Source organism: Indicator indicator, chromosome 21 (assembly GCF_027791375.1).
Source record: "Indicator indicator isolate 239-I01 chromosome 21, UM_Iind_1.1, whole genome shotgun sequence".
NCBI lineage: Eukaryota > Metazoa > Chordata > Aves > Piciformes > Indicatoridae > Indicator > Indicator indicator.
In genome coordinates, this window is record NC_072030.1 from 8,760,272 (window position 1) to 8,778,271 (window position 18,000).

At 39.1% G+C, this 18,000-nt stretch overlaps 1 protein-coding gene across 1 annotated transcript in view; it reads right to left on the minus strand.

Annotated features, from left to right (window-relative positions):
- Positions 1–18,000, minus strand: part of MICAL2 (microtubule associated monooxygenase, calponin and LIM domain containing 2) — a 94,868-nt gene that overhangs the window by 53,146 nt on the left and 23,722 nt on the right. Inside the window, exons 7-20 of the mRNA XM_054390751.1 lie at positions 17,526–17,783; positions 16,540–16,655; positions 15,246–15,372; positions 14,963–15,053; positions 14,720–14,867; positions 12,681–12,880; positions 12,101–12,213; positions 8,123–8,194; positions 7,044–7,193; positions 5,810–5,911; positions 4,038–4,250; positions 3,723–3,824; positions 2,998–3,114; positions 2,815–2,820 (exon numbers count right to left, since the gene is read on the minus strand). Coding sequence (XP_054246726.1) covers positions 2,815–2,820; positions 2,998–3,114; positions 3,723–3,824; positions 4,038–4,250; positions 5,810–5,911; positions 7,044–7,193; positions 8,123–8,194; positions 12,101–12,213; positions 12,681–12,880; positions 14,720–14,867; positions 14,963–15,053; positions 15,246–15,372; positions 16,540–16,655; positions 17,526–17,783 — 1,815 coding nt within the window. The remainder of the gene's footprint in view (positions 1–2,814; positions 2,821–2,997; positions 3,115–3,722; positions 3,825–4,037; positions 4,251–5,809; positions 5,912–7,043; positions 7,194–8,122; positions 8,195–12,100; positions 12,214–12,680; positions 12,881–14,719; positions 14,868–14,962; positions 15,054–15,245; positions 15,373–16,539; positions 16,656–17,525; positions 17,784–18,000) is intronic.

Sequence of the window (18,000 nt, forward strand, 5' to 3'; positions counted from 1 at the left end):
TAGAAATATCAAGGAGGGATGAGAATCTGCTAGGGCACCTGCCACATCAGAAAGCCACAGAGAATGGGAGGGAGGGAGCATGCAAGAGCAGTGCTGCCCTGCAAGGATCTACTTCTGCTCTCATATGACAACAGCACAACCACCAAGTAACCCTGTGGTTCATATCCTTAATGGTTTTCCTGATCTCAATTTGCTTTGAGGGTGATTTATTTACTTTTGATACCACTTGCTAAGTATTTTACCTCTGAGATAAACATTTGAGTAATAAGTTACTGTGTGTAGGAAACACCCAAGCCCTCCTTACTGCTGGTAATTATAAAGTCACATCACTGAAGGGAAGTAGTTGGTCCAAACTCTGCAGGCAGCAAAGCCTATTACTGATTGCAACATGGTCACAGTTCTTACAACATATTGTACAGATTCACTCGTGCAAAGCTCAGATGAACAGAGTTTTCCAAAAGTCAATCCAACTTTACACAGAAAACAGGAATAACCTAATCCCAGCCTGTAACACTTGTTAATTCATAATTCTATCCATGTGAATTTTGACAGCTGATTAAAGCTAGAAGGTAGATTAATTATTGCTGGCAACTTGCATATAGCATCACACAGAAGTTAATTCTTAGTAAATTGTGATGACTGTGTGTCTTTAAAAGAAACAATACACTTCCACAGCCTTCCTTTCATGTCCTCCTTTCAGACTGAGGCTTAATAACAGGGGTCTGTAATCAGAATGATTTCTTAGCAACCACTTTCAATGAATCTGCCACCATAACTAACACTGTTCCAAAGAAAATTCAACAGAAGTAAAAGGATCATCATTGTCTGATAATCTCAGTATTCACTTGAGATTAAAATGACAGTAGTAATTATTTAAAGGATGGGAGGGTGCTGATATTTATAGGTCATATCTCAAGAAGTCCTACACAACTCAAAATACCTCTATCAGCTTCTGTTCTGCTGGGAAAAAGCAGGCACAGAGGCATGCCACTTGTACTCACTGGCTGCCCTGAAAAGCCAACTCAAAGGAGTTATGTGCCTTTTTTTTTTTTTTTAAATCTACTTAATACCTTTCCCACTGAAATACCTACAGTAATTCATCATCACGTGTGGTTCATTTGGATAAGCTTTCCATTACCACATCCACTTCAAAAGGGGGGGAAGGTGAAAGCTTGCCTGTTCATTATCAGATCTGCTATTTAAAAATTCTCAAATACACCATGGCAGATGCACCCTATTTAGACATATGTAAAACATACAACGCCTAAGAGGACCTGAGCCTGCACAACCCTATGGAGCAGTACACTAGGTATTAAGATATTCATGCATGTAGATCTGCCATGCATGTAGTCCTACCTAACCAGCCAAATACTTACCAAACTAGATGAACATCTATTTACTCTGCTGGTGACAGTATCTATATGATCAAGAGCCTAGTTCTCATGTTCTCAAAGGTTTCTCACACAGTTTAGTTTTGTTTCATTCTTTATTCTCTCTGCAGTGTCACAATAGCTCTCCAAATCAAATAAGCAAGAGGCCCTGATGTTTGCAAACCATTACTTAGCTTAAAACCCATCACATGCTGTACCTCTTAGGTCATAAAAAGTACAAGGTAAATCCAGGCAAAGGAATTATTTGGAAGCTGAAGGGAATTAGGGGATTACCACAGTAAGGCACTTGCCAGGCTTGAAGTATCCTTGAAGGGCTGTGCAGCCTGTATTTTCCCAGGGAATGAGACAGCCTTTTTCAACACAGCTCTCTCAACTGAGGAATGTGCCTTTGCAAGCAAAGCCGGTTCAGTATCTACCTGCTCAGTTACTGCTGAAGCTGTGAGCCTCATTTCCAACCCTTATTAACAATATGGTGGGAAAAAAAAAAAAAAAAACACAACAAAACCCAACCCACAAAACACTAAACTAAAAAGATCTGGGCCAATTCCACTAAATGATCCTGCTCAATGTCCAGACAGTAAATATCTTCAACCATAGCTTACCTGAGGCTGGGCAATGCTGATGAGTATTTCATAAAACTACTGCTATTTAAATACAACAAAGGCAGGCAGAATGCTTTGTTCATCCTCACAGTAAACAAAGAAGTTGGCTTCAATACTTCTAGAGACTTGGTGTTTCCACCTTTATTCTCACACAAACCCTATTTACTAATGCAGTGCCCCCAGACTGCTCCTACATAATCTGTGGGTGAGTGAAAGGAAACCCAGGACTTGACCTGCCCTGAAAAGCTGAAAAACAAACTTTCATGAATTAAAATCTTTGTAAACAAGGCAAGTTAGAAGCCAATGTCATCCTCCACAGACAAATGCACAGCCCATTGTAACATCAGCAAAAGTAGTAAAAGCTGAGTATCTGATTCAAGTGTTAGATCTAAGTGCTTTCATTCATACTATGCCTGTTTCCTCTCTAACATTTGCTGTTACAAGGAACTGTATTCCAGCAGTTAACATGCAGAAGGAAGTTGAAGTACCAATAACCAAACAAAATAAAAACAGCAATAAAATATGTCTGCACTGACAAGTGCTCATACAATTCTCAGACATTATTATGCAGGTTCTCCCTTGCAGTCCAAACCAATATTCTTATGAAAAGAAACACAAATACCACCCATGAACAACTAATTGATCCTGTAAAGACCAGTTAGCTATACAATGTGAAGCTCTTCCTCTGCCTGGCATGCCTGCAGTATTATCCAATAACAGAACATTTGAAGTAATCAGCAATGTAAAATTTTCAGATTTGATGCAAAAATTTGAACTGTTTTCTTTGTTCTTCAGCTTTATCTCTGAGCTATTTTAACAACTTTCCTCTTACAAAAATGTAGAATTAACAGCAGTGAACAAAGTGAAGTTTGACTCAAATGTGATAACCTATAGAACAGATCTGCTGGCAGAACCTTTCCTCCAAGCTACTTCTGAAGCAGCTATAGCACAAGTTTGGATTTTACAGAAAAAATCTGTTAATAGAGTACCTGTCTAGAAGGAACAGCAGGAGAAGCTGAACTGACAGATGATGGAGAAGAGGCAGCAGCTGAATCATGAGATAGAGGGCAAGAGGGAGCTGGGAGCTGAGAATGAGGTAAGCCTTTAGTAGGTAGCTTATTCTGTGTAAAGCAGAAACAGGAAAGTTATCAACAGACATAGGCGTTAGCACAGGTTAAGAGAATAATTTCACAGTCATGCATCAAAAAAAATAGAAAGATAGCAACTACACTCCTGCTTTTTTCCTGTATGTCTGCACAGTGAGGAGCCATGGAAATCACTACAGCAAAACTTCCATGGCAAATGATATTATTGTACTTAGTTTCTGTTTTCTTCTTAAATAAAATTACAGTGGGCAGTAAGGTAAGATAGTGCTGGGAGAAAGCATAACGAAACATAAGAAACACTACATTTCACTATTGCTGCTGCTCACCAATTCATTAAAAATTGTGAGCTACCAATGTGCACTCTTAAGCACAAGACATAGTCTAACACCCTTCTCTCATCCTAAAGTACCGCGACTAGCTTTATGATTTAGATTGTTTTACCTCAATTAAATCACGCCATAGTATTTAAACAAAACTTCTTACCAGCCTCAGTGAATTCCACCTTACTTTTCAGATCCACCCAAAATAAAAGGAAAGTTAAGAACACTGCAATTTTTCCCCACATGAATTTCTGTACATCTTCTAATTCTGCACATCTTTTGGGTGCAAAACCTAATATTCACCTTTGGAAACTCCATGTGTCCAAACATTGAGGCAAGATGTGCTGCTTTCTCTTTAATGTTCTTTTTATGGAATTCCCTATTTGCTATGGTCTGGGCTCTTTTCTGCAACAAAAGCCAGTGAAGGAAAGCCAAGAAAAGAAAGAGAAAGATCTCAGTTAATGCCACATACATCATCAGGAGGCAGAAAATTTACAGAAAGACTTTTTATAGTCTTCATATAATCTCAAGTCAACAGGAAAGGCCAGCATATCCAGGGAAAAATACAGATTAACATATGCAGTTATGAGACAGAAAGGAAAAGAAATTGCTTGTCACCTGTTTTATTTTTTCCTCCAGGTGCTGAAGACGCTCAAGCACTCCAGAAAGTACAAAGGCAGCAGAACAGGCAGATGCGAGATTTTCAGAGGTTTCTGACAGACTGGGCTGGGTATCTGCTTTTTGTACAGTCTTTGCTCTCCTGGCCATATGATCAGAACCATTTAAAGACTGTTTGGGTTCCCTGACCTCACGTTCACTCCTAGCTACCACCTGAAACTGGGAAATACTTGAAGTGAAAAAAAATCTGATTTCTGCATTACCATGCAGTATATGCAGCTTTTAAGGATGCTTTCAAAAGCACAGAACAGTCATGCACAGAACTAGAAATAAAACGTTCCCAGATCACTCTTTGCACACTGTCTGCTGCCTCACCAATGCCTGTGTCCATGCACTGAAATAAATCAGCCCTGTGTGACTTAGGCAGGTCTTGATGTCCTTCTTCAGGTCTGTGTTTTTATGAATAACCCCAGATGACATCAGTGCAGAAGAGTAAGACACTACATGTGGGGCTTTTAGCAAAGGTTTTGGAAGTTTATTAGCATTACATCTGCCTGAAACTAAACTTACAATCAAATGTTGAGAATATCAACAGTAGGTTTTGACATAATTCTAGACCTAGTCTGACCCATGTCAATAAAATTTCAACACATTTAATGTATTTCAGATTCAAAGCATTTTCCAGGGAGTTCAGAATAGGTCTCCAAATTTGAATCTTCATACAAAACTGCTTTTGAAGTAAAAAAACATTTAAACTGGTTCAGTTCTATAAAATTCAGTCTTGAAACTGACCTTCCAGTTGGCCTTTTCCTGACAGTTTTCTACTTTACCCTTTCCGTCCAATTCAAATATACAGAAACTTTCCAAATTTCTCAGAATTAAAAAAATTAAAAGCCTAATGCAAATCAATGTGCAGTCTGCTCCTGATGTCTCAGGATAGCATACCTGCCTTTAAACCAACAACACTCAACCAGTTGAGGAATCCATGTTTTTCATCATGCTGATCTGCACATTTCCACATGCAATACAGATCTCATATCACTGCAGACTACTTCTGAAATGCCACTGTAGGATATTTACTTCCATTTAAAACTCTACAGTAGTGAATGCCAATACTATTTTGTTATGAGACTGTTTTCATTGGAAGTACCAAAGGAAAAGTTTAAGAAATGTATTAAAAAAGCGCTGCCCCATCTGTCTCTGATGTTGCAAAACAGATTTCAGCAAACATTCCTGTCACGAGTTCTGCTTAAATAAAAAAAGATACTGGGCATCGACATCAGCTTTTCAGTGCTCAAGCTTTCATCTTAGATATTTTGACCAGGTTTCTCAGAGTGGAAATTCCCTTATTCAACAACCCAAAGCATTGAGTACATGCACAGACAAATTTTCAGGTACTGCTGTAGTTTTCTCTTATGTTAAATGTAGCTCTGTAATTATATTTATATGATTTGGAGTCTAGATGTGATAACAGAAATCAACACCTGTGGTTTGTTTGTTTTTTTTTTTTTTTGGTTGTTTTTTTTTTGGTTTTTTTTTTTTTTTTTGTCCACACAGTTACTAATTCTTTCTGATAATTTTCTCATCTGGTCAAGAAGGTCTAAAATACCTTTAAACTTCAATGTGGTTTTCATAATTCTCAGCTAAATACACGTTAACTCTGAAGATTACATCCAAACATCATTTTATATATTCTGTTGTTAGACAACAGCATTGAGTTCCCAGCAGTACAAGAAATGGTGTGGTGTCAGGTGTTACCCATGAGTTCCTACCTGCCTTTTTGGTTGAGGTGGAAGAAGGCTTGGATCCGTAGGTTTAGCAAAGCGAGCATTAACAGGAGGATCAGAAGAGAGCAGGGCTGGTCTATCTAGTTCCTTGTAAAGCATTTTTAAAATTATAAAGACAGAGTGGGGGAAAAAGAAAAAGGAAGACAGTAAACAGGATTCAAGGATCTTTTAAGGCAGAAAGAAATAAAAGCTGCTTGTAAAAACATTACTATGGAAGTCAATAACACATTTTGCAGATTTTTGTCACCTACCCATTTTTTTACCCTTCTACCACCAAATATATATTCAACATTTAGAACATTCAGTATTCTTTAAGAGAATTTATGATCAAAAGGTAACGCATTGTGGCTTCCTCCAACATAGCCAAGTAGACCTCTGTGCACATATTGCATGCAGAAAGCTCAGGGCATTGACAAGCAGCCAGGTAGAATGCAAACAATACTGGTTCACAGGCTGAGAAAGTCACTTGACATCTCTAAAGCCTACACTTAAATATGTAAATAAATAAATGCATACAAGCACAAATAATTAAGAATGCCACCATCCTTGACAAAACCTCACCGCCTTGTGCATCCTTCCCTCAAGATCTTTAAGGTGACAGTTCAGGACTCAGCTGACTCAAACCATCTCACTAGCTAAAGGGTGATTTTATCTTCACAGCATGGTATTACTTTTAAAACACCACTAATCACACTAACAAACCATGACAACGCTGTGAAACATACAAATACATTTCATTAATGCCTATTTGAGGAATGGAAATGGCAGCTGGACACATCCCACAACAGATTAGGTTCCTTTCATATGCTTACCCAAATCTTTGCAAAGAAAGATGCCACTGGATAGCAGAACATAGGAAAAAGCAGAACATAGGAAAAAGTCTTTCCACAGTACCATATGCAGCCACCTTAGACTTCCACACAACTCCTAAATTCTATGCACTAGCTTGCAAAAGTTTACTAGACATTGCAATTCCTGTACACTTCATTAATAAAATAGATATTAATACATTAATATGATGAATTAGTCATGTTTATTCACTAAGTAATAAGAAGAATATCTTTACTTTGCATAAAGTACATATGCAAAAAAAAGAGAATGCAATCCATTTCAAGACATAACAGATATAGTTTTTCCCCTTGGAAACCTGCAGCATGTTCACAAGGAGGGAATAGAAGTTGATTTTCAGAGATTACTTTTCTGTTCATCTGTGACCTACCTGCCTCCGCAAAATTGTATTTGAAGCATTCCCTTCAAACTTTGCCAACAGTTGTGTTGCCATCGATTTCACTTTATTCTGGTTCATTCCTTCTCTGCCATCACTCTGTTCTTTCCCAGCATTTGTCCCTTGGCCTGAAAAGGCTGAAGCCTGCAAGGAAACAACAATGTTTTTCTTGAGTGTACTTATGACACTCATGAAAGAAAGAGATAACATCCTTATCAGCAAAGGGTAAAAGGAAATACAGTCTACGATATATTAAACATGACTACTTAGCATGCAGAAGTCACCAACAAAAAAATTTTTTTGGTCTCAGAGTATGATAAATGGGGAATATTGATTGGAGCTGCTGATGATAAAGCAGAGGTAACACAAGGGGTAACTTAGCAGAGAGCAGCTAGGAACCAGGCTGCAATTCAAACAAAGATTTGTTTAAATAAGTGAATCAGGAAAAGATTTAAAAAAAAAAATAGACAAAAACAATAAACCAAATACTGTAAGTGTTTTTAGGTCAGAAAAAAATAATGCAGTTTAAATAATGCTATCCTCCCTTCAAGTGAGGTCCCTTTAGCCTGGAGAAGAGGAGGCTCAGGAGGGGGTTGGTCTCTTCTCCCAGGCAACCAGCACCAGAACAAGAGGACACAGTCTCAAGCTGCGCCAGGGGAGGTTTAGGCTGGAGGTGAGGAGAAAGTTCTTCACAGAGAGAGTGGTTGGCCATTGGAATGGGCTGCCCAGGGAGGTGGTGGAGTCACCATCCCTGGAGATGTTCAAGAGGGGACTGGACGTGGCACTTGGTGCCATGGTTTAGATAGTCATGAGGTTTAGGGTGACACGTTGGACTCGATGATCTTTGAGGTCTCTTCCAGCCTTCTTGATTCTATGATTCTATGAAGTGCTTCAAATATATTTGTACCTCTCTCTTTAGTGCATACCACAGTAAATTCAATGTTCACGGGGAGAGTCTTCTTGCTCCCACCAAGCAAAAGATGCCAAACCCTGGCTCCCTGACCCCCATTGCTTTCCTCAGTAATGGTGCTCATCAAGTTACTGGATATATGTGGACACCACTGAACACCAACCTCCTCAAAAACACCAAAAAGACCTTTTCGACGTCTTTTGTTAGTCTCCTTTTCTTCTGTTTTCCCTTCACCCTGAAACAGTAAAGCCAAAACAAGTTCTGTGAATTACTGCAGCAGTTAGCAGATTGACCCAGGATGTTAGCTTTCATTACCTTTTCCTCTGTCAGTACTGAAGCCTCTATATTCATAAAGCACTAGTACATCTTGAAGAAAAAGGTGTCACAGCCTCAGGTATTATGTGAGTTTCAGTCTTGACCACACTGGGTTCCAGATCAGTAACAAAGTCTAGAAACCCCTCAAAATTTTACTATAGCCTCTACATATCTCGTATCCTAGGTATCTCCATGTATTCATCATGCAGATGTCTCTCCTTTTGTGTAGCAATTATTGTCTGCCTTAATGGTCTCTCTCTCTTTTAAAGTTCATCTCCCTGACTGTATGGCTTTACGTTACACACTTAAGCCACCAAACTGCCTATTTCCTGCTCAAGCTATGCATATATTTGTTTTACTGAACTTGACATTACACAAATTATAAATAATACTGCATAGTCTGTATGAACTTGCAAAATAGTCAATGCTTAAACATTTCTGATGGTTCTTATTAAATTCAGTCTTGAAGATTTGGTACAATGGAGGAGTTTTTTTTGTCTGATAAATGTCATGTTATGTTTTATAAACAGTAAACTACATTCCACTTATTTACATTTGCCCATGCTCAGTCAACTTAAAAATAAAAGAATGAAGAGAAAGATCAAAGAAGACAGGCTTCCTTTCTACATAGAGACTGTTTGTAATAAGTCATTATGCAGCAAATAGAAGTAATCCCAAACAACTTCCGGGCAAACACCAAAAGAATCAGATGACAATATTTTGATTACTTTGTATGTTTTGGTCCATTGTCTTTTAAGCACAAGCTCTGGGTAACCTAGCTTTACACTACCTATAGTCATTAGTCTACCAACAACATGACAGCACAATGTATTCTGCATATTAATCTGTACCACATAAAAGCAGAATGTATCTTAATGAGCAAACAAGCTGTTGCCTTTCAAAAAAAAAAATCTTACAGAAAGGACTTTCATTAACATAGTTACGAAGGAGTGAAAGACAAAACAAATTAATTGCCTAGCAGAACTCCAAGAAAAAGGACCATGCCCTTTATTGTGTAAACACATCCATTTATTAGTCTGGAGTACAGGAAATCTCAGTTCCTCTCCAGCCCAGCTGATACTCATAGGAGAATGGAAAACATGATCCAGCCCAGGATAGGCTGCCAAAACAGCTACTATCACATGAGCTCCAGGTCCCTGTTTCCTGATCTCTCATAACCTGCTTCCAGATAAGGATCCCTCTTCCAGCCCAAAAAAAAAAAAAAAAAAAAAAAAAAAAAAAAAATCAAACAAGATGGCATGGAAAATTTAGTAAGCAACAGTCCATTGCCCCGGATGGGTTTTGACTCTGATACTCCTACTGTCATACCTGGATAACACTCAGCACCACTTTCTGCAGGTGGAAAGATCCACAAAACTGATGCCACAGCCAAACTCTTAACTCAAGCAGTTGCTTTCCAGGGAGCTTCATTTCCCAGCTAGTTTCAGAGGGCTACAGCACCCACAAGTCTGTCTTGATCAAGCACTGTGCTTCATGCCTAGTTTAACACCCCATCCCTGACAGGGTTGCAAAGCCTCATACAGAAAGAGGTCTTCACAGTCCCGCTCCCCAAGCTGATTTGGAAAAAAATCACTTCCCAAAAATAACTCCTGCAGTGTGAAATCAAAGGGACCGTCACAAAAATCACCTCATGCTTTGATGTAGTGCCAAGCACTATACCTCTTGTTATGACAGAAGGCTATTTCATGACAGGTTAGTCAGAGGGCTGTATGGCTTAGTAATGGAAAGCTCTCTCCACTACTAGAAGTCTTTTTACTTCTGCAACTAACTCATGGGAAAACAACACTGTGGTCATGAAAAAGATTTTTTTTCTACAGAAGTCATTCACAAGAAAAAGCAATATTTATTTTGCTTATTTGTAGCTGGGAAACATTGTTTGACTTTGTGTATATGTGCATGGCAAGGAAAAGTTATTTCCTAACAAGGATATATGAGCTTACGGGGTGGCTGGCTGTCCATAGATTTTGAAAATATGTTTGTGGGTGGATAATATTCAAGATTTAAATCAGTCTAGGAAATATCTGGGAAGTTCTGGAGCAATTCTTCAGATGGGAAAAAAAAACCCAAACCAAAATCAATCACATTTCTACCAAAACTGAGAAGATAGCAACAAGTTTTAAAAAGCAATATATTAAAATACTGAAAAATGCAGAACTCAAGTGTACAGCTGAATTTTTATTAAAAACACAGAATTCCAAAAGAAGTAGGAAACCTGTACTCTTGCAGGCAAAACTTAGTCTCTGTATAGATCTAAATGGAGCAATACAGGTAAGCATTAAGGAGGTATGATTAAAAATAAATAAATGGGGGAAAATTAAAAAGCAAGCTAGAGAATCATTGCAGTACATAAAGGTTCTGGCTATCCCAGTGAACTCAAAACCTGGAACAGTTTTGTATTAAGCTTTGTTTCAGAAAATGCAGAAGTTAAATTCATTTTGGTGGAAGAGTGAATGCTGCTGTCTAACTTGTGCTGGTTAATCTGCACAAGTTGTTCATGAGACACTGCTCTCTCTGAGCCACATTGTGCAGACACTCCCTGTTTAAACTGAAATTAAAACAAAGGTAGGCTTGGCTGTGAAAGCGAAGCCCATCCTCATTGTCTCCTCTCAGAAAAGGACCAAGTTAATGAATAGGCAGAAGCTGAAACAGTTTATTACTGAATAATTTCACTAGCTTTTAAATTAAATCATCCAAAACCTTTGAAGTTATGATACGTTTAGAAATGTATAGACAATACTCTCACTGTACACAGTCCCATGCCAGACAGTATTAACTCAGGTCTCCATAACACTTCAAGGCCCTAGAGTCTTTAAAAGAAACAGGTATTGGCATGGATGTGTTTCATGCAGGGACATAAACAAGGCTCGTCAGTAAGTTTTTATTAGTAAGTGACCAGAAAAAGAGGTATATGGGTATGACTAAGAGATCATTACCACAGAGTCATGCTAGTCAACCTGCCCACTCTTTGTCACTGTTGTCGGCTTTATACATATGTAAGAGATTGAAAGCTTCCCTCCAGATCCTTGACAGCATTCACAAACTGTTCAAATCACCCCTTGCTAAAATCCAGCACTCCCTCCTGATCAGTAAGCACTTTAGAGTACCAGTGATTATTTGAACTGATAGATAATCTTATGGTTATATAGTTAACGCCAGAACGACTGCATAATTTTTCTTAATGGTAGATAGTAACCCAGTGGAATTCAGACTTCCTCATCTTAAAATAACCACCAAACAAGTAACACAAAACACAAACTGCCAAATCCAAAGCTCCCCAAAATAAAAGACTTGGCACCTAGTGTTGCACAGCCTCCCCCCCCCCAAAAAAAAACCCTTCTGAAAATTTTCCAAAAATAGACCATAAAAGGCAATACAGTAATGGAGCCAAGACCTCAGATATTTCAAGTTGAACACACCAAATAAAACATTCTCCCCTTTTCCTCTCATTTTTACCTACACAGAAGACTGTCAAAAAATGGATACAACATTTTCCTTAAGTACACCAAGATTCTCACTGTCATTCCAAATTCTGCATTTACAGAGAACACTTAACTGGGACTGCTAGTAACGTCTCAGCAATTCGACACTGACCACACTTCAGGTCTATTCTGACAAACTTTACAATGGCTGAGTGCACATGTGTGTGTTAGCTTTGTTTACTGTGAAATCTTATTTTACTTTAAGATGCTCAAAAATCTCCTTCTACAGGTCTTTTCATAGTAGGGTATATATAAAGCTCTGACAGTTTATGTTCGTGTTTTTAAAACAGAAAGATATCTAGGGCAAGGCTTCCTTCACAACTTACCTTTGGTACTCGTTTTCTTGGTAAAGTTAAATTGATATAATTATTGAAGATGAAGTTTGATGATTTTGCTGAGCAAAAATCATAATTGTCTCCATTTTGCTTGTCATCAGCATCTGTTAAGAAAAAAAAATATGCTTAGGATATTTATTCAGATCATTTTAAAAAATACTTTGACAAAGCAAGAACTTCCCAATTGAATGCTGGTAGCAATTATGTGTAAGAGACCCAGGCAAATAAAAGTAAATACATACAATGTACAGTGACTTTTTAAAAAAGAATGAGAAACACCCAGGAACAGACATGCCGTAAGCAGTCATCCTTACCAGAGAATCACTCGAATCATCCAATACATGAACTTCATGATGTCAAGCAGCAGTTATTCAGCTGCTTCTGCTCTCCAAAACCACCAAGGACCCACAAAACCCTGATCTTTAATCAGGTTTTTCCCCTCTTTCCTTTTTTAAGCACAAGGTAACTATTGCAGACAACAGCAGCCACATTCACATGCCTGACCAGCCCTGCTGTGAAAGGGCTCCACTCCCCGAAAGTACAGAATTAGAAGGGTCTGGGTTCAGCTTACCTACTGCCTGCAGAGGTGTGCCCCTGAACAGTTCATAAAACTTGGAAAGGTACATGACCATGCTGAGCTTGTCAGGCTCCTTGGCTGACCCCACCTCCTTCCCTGTGGTCACAGGGGGGATCCCGAATTCCCGCTCAGCAACATCAAATGCCAGCTGATTGTTTTTGACGACATCCTCTTCACTCAAAGCATCAAAATCACTGCAGGGACAACACACTGGCATCAGTGGTGGCTTAGGCTTCTGTCTCCTCCAGAAACACATAGTGCTCCCTGCCCACCAGAGAGGTGCAGAAGAGCACCATGAAATTTAGGCTGCCGTTTTATGAAACAAACATGCAGTATGTGTGTGCAGACACACAAGTACCACATTTCTTTTTAAGGTGTCAGACAGTTTGAATGAGGACCTCCTGTCCATGTCATAACTGGATTTAGCAACGCTCTAAATTAGTACCTCACACATCTGGAACTGCATTATCCATTTGCTAATCCATTTTCTATGGAACCTATTCTAAGACCCTGATCCCTTGAACAGCTTCCAAAGTTCATGATTAAAATAAACATGTGAATAAATTACAAATCTCCAGGCAGGGCAGTTTCTTTCTCCTCTTAAAGAATGTGAATTTTTGCACCCCCAAAGAATTTCTCTCTCTCCCTCCCACACACTTGGCCTTTATCTGAACCAGGGGGCTGCAGGCAGCGCCCCGTCCCAGTCCTGCCAGCAGCCTCCCATCTGGCCAAGTCCTTCAGCAGTCTCATTTCATACAAAAAGGCAAAAAGATCTGAACACAATGTTAATTAAACAGCAGGAGGTCTGTTAGCTTAGGATGATAAATCTATGAACTTTCTAGAGAGACCAGTGCTTAAGAAACCTGCTTTCCACAGACAGTAAAGATTGCTTTGCTATCTACACTCTCTCTCCCCCTCATAGCCACATAACCATCCATAATTCACATATTTTTAAGCTAACCCAAGGTGGAAAAAACAAACAAACATAAGGTCTATCTTACAGTGTTAGCTCTTCCTCTGGCAAAATTGTACAAACAAGCACCCTGAATATCGCTCACTCTTTTTTCCAACTTAGCACACCTCAAACAGCTCAATCACTTCTTTCATTTATCCACAACAAAGGGAGGCTTTAAAAGACAGTAATTCATTTGTGACTCCTACGTCTGCGTAGGAAGGCAACAGAAAGCATCCACTGCATTTTAGAGACCGGAGAGAGGACAAAAGAGTCACCCCACAATAGACTGCAGCAAGCAGGCTCAGTAACTGGGTGCCAGCAATTGCAATTTCCTGACACCTGTTATATAGTGACCCTCTTGTATCTAACTGAGGAGCCTCACAAAACATTCATGCATAAAAGTCGTGTCTTTTAGGGGCTTTGGACCACAGAAATGCTGTCAAAAGAGGAATGCTGGCTTACATTCAATTCCTAAAGCAGTTAATTTTCAAGGGCCAGCCCTTGTTGTGTATCCCATGCACAAGGGCACTGGACTTTTCTGGACAAAGAGCTGTGCATAACCACCATCTCCCACACATCTTCATGTTCCAACATTTCCCTACATGACTGTCACAACAACCACAACAACACACTGAGGATGGGTCATTTAAAGCTCATCTAGGTATTTCTGCAACTCATGACAGTGCCATTGTGGCTATGGTTTTAAATGTACACTAAAAACCTGCCTCTAGGGGACCGGGAATGCAACTCCCACATTCTCCAAACACTGCAATTTTTGTTTTAAATAGCCATGTGATGCCCACAAATGATCCTAAGTCATAAGGTTCAAAGCCTTCCTAGCTCTTTGAAAGCATATATATGTCATTTTAAAAGGCATGCAAGAACATACAGAAAAAACAAAGCATAAACAACCCCACCCTTCCCATCCCCCAAACCTGGCAATAATGTGCACTTCTTGCAAAAACCAACAAGAGAAGGGAACTGTAGAGCATCAGTGTTGTGCTGGTTGGCCTGACACTATACTTCGGCAAATGCTTCATATATTTTACACTCAAAAAACCCTACAGATATCACTTACATGAGGTCAGGTCTGAAGCGATGGATAATTGCACACAAGGCAAGGCCACTTTTCCAGGAGGTAGTCAGGTCTGTGACATTAACATTACGGTACCCTTCTGTCTGTTTCTGACACCAGGTCAAAAGCTTGTTAGGACGAATATCTGACTCTGCAGTTACAGTGGAGGGCAAACATTTCGATCAGTTTCTGTATGCTCAGCAGGTCCCAAATACTAAGCCACAGCAAACATGAGATGTCACGTACCATGTCTTGAGAGATTCACTGATCTTCTAATGGAGCTTACTCTTTCAAGTGGACATTGTTGTAACTCACTGGTAACATATAACTGTCTCACCTACAAGTAAAAGTAATTGACAGAATAATACAAAAATTGCTTGCAAGGGGAAAAAAATAGTTTCTTTCTATATTAATTTTATCAACAGTTGGACCTAAATTAAGAAGTTTCCCCAAGGTTTTCTTTACATATTATTCTTACTGGACAAGAAAGTGAACTGTGATTTCACAAGTAAGCTTTTCAAGTACTGACCTGGTGAGGTCGAACACAGCTTGAGTTCAAGTTGGGGTATCTTGTTCCTGGGTCAATGGTATACTGATCAAAGTTCTTGTTAATATTTTCAGGGGTAGTCTGAGGCAAGAGTCGATAAATGCTCTCCCTTACAGAGGAAAAAATAAAGAGATGCAAGAGGTTATTTATTTTAATCAATATTATATAAAGAGTATTTCATTTTTTGCAGCTACCTGCACCTCATTTTGATTCAGCCAGGACATGTGTTATGCACCAAATGCATATGGCATCCATCCCATTTCTTATCTCCATTCATTCAGCAGAAGGATGCCAGACAGAAAAAGGACAACAAAAAGACAGACACTTAGAACTTATGCCCATATTTTCCTGGGGCAGGAAGCAAGCAAGCAAGAGAAGCAGCGGGGGACAGGGGGGGGAACAGGGAAGGAGAAGGTTACATCATTCAGTCATCTGGTTCTGCTTTAACCTCCACCCAAGGAATAACTTCTTTACCACACAACAGCATTAAATCCCATCATTCTGCAATCCTCATAACGTTACCACAGCCTTTTTTATTATGCTGTTCATTTTTCCATTTGGGACTATGCCATATTTGAGTCATCCCACAGGCTTCTGTCTTAAACCTTCTCCAAGCACTGTACTTAGTAATGTTTCCACTTGTATTACCACAACCATGCCCCTTTGTATTGTGTATTTGCCCCTGCCAGATACCATCAGGACCAAAGTCAGCAACTTCAACCATCAGACCATGGAGACACCAGGACTGCTGGTCTACTTGACAGATTTTTTTTGCTCTAGTCAAAGAGACATTGCAAATAGAACTTTATAATAAGGAGCATTATGGCAATTCTCCTTTGCCACACATTCATCAATCTACATAAAGAAGGCATGAGAGCTACTAAACTAAATGGTAGAGTTAAAATCACAGATAGCAACTACAAAAGATGTTGAAGTATTTGTTTAGACTTATTTCAGGATTTTGGCCTTTGGGGTTGTGTGTTGCTGAGACAATAGAGAATTAGTCTCCAGACAAAGTATCTTTAATTTATTTCCTTAAGGTTCACACTTAACTTTAGTATAGTGACTTCAGTTAGTGATTTAAATCCATCACACACATGAAACTTACAGAGCAACGGCCTAGTGCTATTGTAAGTTGACCTGTAACCTGAAGAAATGAGTAATTGCAAGTCAATGCCATTGTAGTGAAGAAGAGTATTTCTCCTGTTGGCATTCTAAATTCCCCTGCCGTCTATCAATACTGCAAAATGATTGAGAAGACAAAAGCAGCACTCACCGTTCAGCAAGGATTTCTAACGGGGGTTTTCCTTGAGCCCAGCTCCGCACCATCCACGCAGTATCAAAAGCGGCTAAAAAGCCTCTTGCACAGCCAGTACCCATTGGCCAGAAGGGCTGCAAGAAGCACATTTAATTCCTTGTATTTCTTAAGGTCTTATTACAAAAGCAGTTTGCCATGTGAATCAAGTGCAGAGTTTCATTGTCTTAGTAAAGTAGCTCAGTAAAAGTTAAAATACAACATAGCCAACTCTTGAAGGTATTAAACATTTCTCTTCTCCAACTCTTAGCTAATGAAAAAGACTGCTTGCACTTTTTTTTTTTACTTCTATATTTAAAACCAAATCTCTTAATCCCAAAAGGTAAATACTCAGGAAAAGGAAGGGGAAGAAAAAAAAAAAAAGACTCAAGAGTTAGTCATGGAAAAAAAGATGCCTTTTTCTCATCTCCTAATTTTGCTTTGGACTGACCTTTTCTAACAGTTCAGGTTGTCAGTATGTGTTTTTGTTTTTGTTTTTTTTTTTTAAGTAATTAGTTGCAGCATACACTTCACTCAGAAGAACAGAATATATTAGAGCAAAGACACTGTAACAAAAATTTGGACTGAGTTTTTCTCTGTGGTAGAAGTTAGGAAATTATGCCATGCACTCAAGATGAGGACACGCAGCTCGTAGTTTTCAGACAGAAATATGACTTGCATAAAGCAAAATGGGATCACTGCCAGAGTCTGCCAGCAAAGTGTTACTTATAACAAACTATGGTATTAAAAAACAAAAACAAAAAAAAAAAAAATAGAGAGAGAGAGAAAGAAGCCAAAAAAGGGAAAAAACACCCCACCCCTATTCCAAAGAAGGTACCATTAATTCAGGAATTGTAAGAGAAGGCACTTTGTTGTGAAGGGTAGACTGAGTGGCTGGAATTAAGGGGAAAAGAAAAAAAAAGCCCAAACAAAAAACTGCACCACTTGGAAGTTATACCAAGATATACCTCAAGCAAACTATCTCCAACAAGTGCCACCAGGAGCTGATGTCTGTGCCTCTCTCTCACTAGTGCAGCATTTTCAGATGCATACATGGAAGTAAAATCAAACATTGCTACATCTGGTTGCCCATAGTGATTAATTGCATAATCCAAGGAAGGCAGCTGGTAATTGGTTGCAAAGTCAGCAGCTTCTCTGGCATAGGACAGCAAATTGCTCTGGTTCACATTTTCCCCACAGAGGAGCAACTCAGTATCAACATAGTCCTGCAAGGAAAGAAGCATGCAGAGTTAGATACTCCAGCTATCCTCTCTAGATTTCATTGTGTAGTCTTATAGCACCAGGGCAGCAGCTACACATCTCAGAGCACAAAGAAGCAAATGATATTTGTCATCTTCTCCAATAAATTAACACACAAACAGATAGGTTACTGTGCTGCCCCGAAGTCTCTATGCCAACACTGAATAAGCAGGCTTATTTGCA